Source organism: Micropterus salmoides, unplaced genomic scaffold, assembly GCF_014851395.1.
Source record: "Micropterus salmoides isolate LMB-PRFRI ecotype aquatic unplaced genomic scaffold, ASM1485139v1 Ms_hic_scaffold_19, whole genome shotgun sequence".
Lineage (NCBI taxonomy): Eukaryota > Metazoa > Chordata > Actinopteri > Centrarchiformes > Centrarchidae > Micropterus > Micropterus salmoides.
The window spans coordinates 6,245,345-6,251,031 of record NW_024041039.1 but is presented as its reverse complement, the minus strand read 5'-3'; the positions used below and the strand labels follow the sequence as shown (position 1 = coordinate 6,251,031).

Sequence of the window (5,687 nt, the reverse complement as noted above, 5' to 3'; positions counted from 1 at the left end):
TTTTGCTAATGTACTTTTACCTAAGTAATATTTTGAATATAGGACTATTACTTGTAGCAGAGCACTACGGTGGAAGTAAAATATCAGAGTACTTCTTTCAGCACTGCCTGTCATAATAAAAAAAAACAATTTTCCAGACCATATTGACTACTTTCGCCGTTCACGTGCGCTATCGTTCCGGTTTCTGATGTTTACGAGCCGCACTTGAACGCAGCGGCAGCTCGCCGTATGAAACTAAACGGCCGCACATTCGCTGCCCCGTGAGTGGCGGGGGCGGAGGCTTGATCAGCGGGTGAACCCACCAATCACATCCGCCCCTGAGCTCCGGAGCTCCCCTCTGCGGCTCCGCCTCCCTCCCCCGCAGCTGTGGATGGACCCGAACATTCCTCATATTCCTGGGGCTCGACGGCGGAGGAACGCGGCGAGGAAACGAAACGCAACGAGGCGAGGACTCGACGGATTCACACAACCCATGACACTTTCGACGGACACGTTAGGTTTGTGTTTAACCTCTTTTTAAATATTCACTTAAAATGTCCTCAAGTTTTCTCTTTTAACTTGGTTTAAACGGACCTATTAGTGTTTCCCATAGACTGTGTGTTTCCCCCCACTGAAGTCCGGGGACAGTTAAAGGGTCGCGGGTGTACGTGTGGAAGGGGGTGGGGGTGGAAAATAAGTAGGATAGAGTGAAATTATTCCCTTATTGTACTACTTTAAAATGGAGGAAATTGTAGGGATAAGTTCTATAATCATACAGTTTACTTTCTACGGTTGTTCATCTCTCTATTGAATCAGACCAAACAGCTGATAATCGCTTCAGGTGGGGGTCGAAATCAAATCAATCGGGGCTTCGTGCGGACCAATTTGTTATTTGGGAAACATTTGACCTGTAGCTAACTAAGCAATGTGTGTATGGGTGAGTAAAGTATCTCACCCTGCAGGGGTGTCTAACAGTGAGTCATACAGTAGTAACGTTCATCCTGTAAACTTGTACAGTTTCTGATGTTAAGAAAATCTATTTTGGAGAGCTGATCAATTTAAAGTGAATGGGGGGGGGATCAGCCATGTTTGCTGGGTTGGTGCTGTTACATAAACTGGATTCAAGGTTTATTATGTGATGGTCTAAGCAAGTATTCAGATATTTAAATTAAAAGGAGCAAATACTACAGCGCAAAGATACTCTATTACAAGGAAAAGTCCTGTATTTAAAACTGTAAGTAAAAGTACACAAGTATCCGCATCAAAATGTAGTACATGTTACAGCTGGTAAAGGTGGGGCTAATTTCAACTGCTTTACATACTGCTAACTAGCTTACAGTAACCTTTACATGTATTTGTTGATTATAGTTTGTATTAATACATGAAATCTGCAAAGTAAATAGTTGCTCTCAAATAAATATAGTTGCTGTAACAAGTATATATGATGTTTAGTAGATAGAGGTATAAAGTAGCATAAAATGACAATACTAAGTACCTCAGAATTGTACAGTACTTGCACTACTCGGTCTCAGATGGAGTCAAAGTTGGTTTTCCTATTTGCGGCGTCACTTAGAGGTGAAACGATTAGTCAATCAATTGAGCTACAGAAGATTCATCGGCAACAATCATTTTATAAGCAGAAATTGGTAAAATTTAATCTAATCTATTTTCTCTCAACTCTAGTCTACCAAGAGTCCATGTTATAATTGCAATAAATAATACTAAATAGCACACACATTGACACACGATAGTGAAAATAATAGTTCCCTGTTGTCTCCTGTTTGATTTAGTGGCTTTTTGACTAAAGATTTGCAGTTTCTCTACTATTGAAGTTGAAGCAGGCCAGTCTGTCTGAAAAAATTGACTATAGATACTATAGTAGATACTAATCTTGACAATTTTCCAATCTGAAAACCCACTAAATACATGTGGTCTTTTGGTATAAAAATGTAAAGAGATTAATATTGAACAGAAACACGAATATCTCTTAAAAATGTATATTGGTCAAATGCATGGTGCATCAAGTATAACTGGTAATCTTTTAATCTAGGTCGATGTTGGGTCGCGGCGTGAAGCGGAAGTGGAGCTGCTTGGAGGAGGTGGAGGCCGAGATCCTCCCTGTTGCAGTAGAGAAGGAGAAGAATGGAGATGAAGAAAGGGAGGATGAGGACGGGTTGCTTGTGGGTCCGCCCAAAGCCGACATGAGCCACCTGCAGCAGCGTCAGCTGGTGCTCGGCCTCTGCTTGGAGAAGCTCCAGAGCTACCAGGCTGGGATGGAGCTCAGCCTGCGTCGCTCCGTGCTGCTCATCAACACGCTCAAGCAGATCCAGGAGGACATGCAGAGCGACGGGGCGGGAACCTGCACCTCGGAGACGCTCATCGACGGCGTCCATGCCGACTCCTGCCTTCTCAGGGATGACTTCAGGGAGGACATGCCGGTTACGTGCCCTGGGTGTGCAGAGGGGGATGGGGACAACCTATCTCTGTCTCTGCCGCTGTCCCCAGAATTCCCCTCTCAGGAGGCAAACAGCTCGCCAGACATGCAGAAATCTCTGCCCGCTGCGCAGATCAATGCTTATAGTGATGCAGTAAACGCCATGGGCTACCTCAGCGACCTCGCCCTGGACGACATCTTTGAGGACATTGACACATCAATGTATGAGACTTCAGATCTGCCTTCTGTCTGGTCGGCGGGCTCCATGTGGCCCATCAGTGTGTCGCTTTGGGCGGATGAGGACGTGAAAATGCGCTCTCCCAGCCACTCCTCGGCTGGGAGTCTCCAGTCATGTCTGATGGACATGAATGAGCTGGACCACATCATGGAGATCCTGGTTAAGTCCTGATCGCCAAGACAGACTACTGAACATTTACTGCGCTTGGTTATCAAGCAGTCTGACAGTGGAGACGGGGAACAAGGACTGGTTTGAGGGTTGCTGGACTCTAACGTGACCTTGGATTTTTAAGGCTCCATCTGATATTATGATATGTGTTTTAAGCTGCAGCTAGTTTCAGATCCAGTTTGAAATCCACATTTAAACACTTTTATACTGTTTTTGGTTTTTATAACTCGTAACACACTTTATCTGTGTGTCTGAAATCTCAGTGGCAATAATGGTAGTTAAGAAGAGAAATGCATTTTTAACAGAGAGACCAATTTCTGCACCCACAGTAGCAGGAAACCGATTAGTTAGCTCTGCAGTTTCAGGGCATGTTGTGTTTTGAGCAGTGGGTGAATAAATAGTAGATGAGGCATTTCTAGACAAAGTTGGTGCACTGAAAGTGCAGTGCAACACTTGTAAGGGAAATGTTGTAACCGTCAGGATTAGACGGCACAAATTAAGTGGCTACGGTGGATTTCGGTAAAACTTTAAATGCAGATGGAACCTTACAATTCCAAGCTCACTGTGTTTATGCCACTTTTCTCTCCTGATTTATCAGGTTTTAGTAAATGCAGCAGCACCTTTTGAGTGAATCCACCATTCGGGAAGAAGCAACCGGAGCTGCCATGGTTTGTGCGTCACTCAGACCTGGTTTGATTATTAATTGAAATCCGTTCAATTACTTAAGAGGTTGTGCTTCAGCCAGCCAGGAGGGGGGGGCAAAGGCCTGGGATTCCTTTCCATATGATTCGTTTTTATTGCTCCATGTAGAATCTTTAAATTAGAAAGTCTTTGTGTCTGTGGTCAGGCAGCAGTCAGAGGGTTTATTTGGCTCGTGAAAAGAAGAATGTAGCCACCGAATTTGGGGTTACCAGCCAAAGAAGTATGCTTCCAATCCCTGGAGATGATTCACGTATCGCAAGAAGCGGGCAAAATGTCAAAATGACATCTTGTTGCTCCAATAGAGATAGGTGTAAAATGTTTTACTTGTTGGAACGCCTTTATCTAATATTATTCTTATTTATGAATGAAAAATCAACCGTAAACTGCAGCAGATGTTATTTGTTCTTTGTTTTTTAGAGTCTATTGTTTTGGCGTGATTGTAACTTTATACTTCAGATTCTTTATAACTTTGGGCTGTCAGTGCATTGGCTGCCTCTTGCACCATTTGCGACATCAAATGGGTCAAACTCTCAGAGGCCGCATAAGAAGTACTCACCCTTTCACAGTAAGGTTGAAGTGAACAGTTTATCCTTCTCGGCAGCTTGTAAAATACGGTAAATGCAACATGTCATAACGCAGCATAAAACATGTATTCCCAGTCTGGTTCTGACTGAGGAGCTGATCGCCTCAAGTCAATAATCAGGACAAGTCTGCCATGTCTCAGAATTGTAAATGACAACAGAAGCATATGTATTTTTATGGCCACGATGATATGAATTTTTATTGCAATGTTGGGAGTTTAAAAGAACAGTTTTATATGTGTTCCTATCTGAAACTCCAATCTCCTGTCCAGTAGAAGAGATCCAGTGAGCGGAGGGCTGCGATTAAGCAGATGCTCGACCTTCACTATCTGTGGTTTACTCCTGTTCTACCTCCTGATGTCTGTCTGTTGTTGGTTTACCTGGACACTCCTGTTTTACACTGAGCCATGGACAGTGTTTCTTATGTCATTGTTTTTAACTGGGCTGAAAATTCAGTGCTTTCCTGTCAGACCAAAGCAAATCCGTCCTCATCTCCATCTCTTGTCTCATGTCGACAACGTGCCTTACTACTGAACCTAATTTTTATTCGTGCTGAGGTTTATGTGGTTGCCTGAGCTCGAGCGTCATTGATTGGAAAGAAAAGAACTGTGGCGACGTGTTATGTAAAACACTGAGAGCCAGAACCGCCATCGTTTGTTCCTCCTCCTTGGCCTTTTTTTCCCCCCCTGTGCTCAGTGAACACTAGTGGCATATGAGCTTAATGCATCCTGACAAGCTGACAGTGAACTATCTGAGGGAGGAGGCGGCGACGAGGGCCAGGAGGGAAAAATAAGAGGAGGACATGGAGGAGGAGGGGTGGGAGGAAGCAGCTTGCGTCACTTGTTCAGTAGGAGGGGTTTAAAGCTTGTTTTGCCCAGACTCAGACCACCGACCAATCACATGAGATGTGCAAGGAGCACTCTGCTGCTCCAACAACAACTTGTTTTTGCTCCTAAAGGCTCTGCACACAAATACAGTGTGAATCTGTTGGATATCAGCCTGTGAAGTAAACCATTTTTCTGTTTATTTTTTTAAATTTTATTTACGTACTCTATCGGGACAAGACTGAATACAAAAAGCAGAAAGCTGCGGTGTTATTTATAATTGTATAAAAGTGTGAGTACAGTCTGTGAAGCACAAACTGTACGTTGTTAATGCTGATTACATGATATAAATGTAACTGAAGGATGGATTTGCCAGGTAATAAGATGATAATTGAAAATGTATTTTTTGTGGAATATTTTATAGATTTTATTCAATATTACAGTAAAAAAATACCTGAACTGTGGTTTGTGTGAGTCTTAATTCCTTTGATAAACTGTAAAGCAGGCCTCTGTGTTTTGTGGGTCAAAGACAGAAACGTTAGATCCAGATTACAAAAAACTGATCATGAAACAAATTATTACACACATTACTCATCTCTGCCAACCTTAAAAAAAAAAAGTGCCTTCCTGCACACCAATCATGCATTCACAAGGAGGCATTAGTCAATATAGGACTGACTGCATGTGGTTTATCTTGAGAATTTGGTTTTCCCTGAGTCATGCCTCCCAGGGAAACCTGTCAGATTTCACCGTTATCCTGA

The 5,687-nt window shown here is 43.0% G+C and overlaps 1 protein-coding gene across 1 annotated transcript; it reads left to right on the top strand.

Moving 5' to 3' along the window:
* The first annotated feature begins 351 nt into the window (after positions 1-351).
* si:dkey-177p2.6 (uncharacterized protein LOC568712 homolog) lies at positions 352-5,390 on the top strand. Its single transcript, XM_038729104.1, has 2 exons — positions 352-497; positions 2,030-5,390. Exon 2 carries the CDS (start codon positions 2,034-2,036, stop codon positions 2,820-2,822), a length of 789 nt encoding a protein of 262 aa, XP_038585032.1. The 5' UTR covers positions 352-497; positions 2,030-2,033; the 3' UTR covers positions 2,823-5,390.
* Positions 5,391-5,687: the final 297 nt, after the last annotated feature.

Coding starts and splice junctions, on each gene's coding strand:
- si:dkey-177p2.6 (XM_038729104.1), top strand. CDS start 2,034: ATGTTGGGTCGCGGCGTGAAGCGGAAGTGGAGCTGCTTGGAGGAGGTG.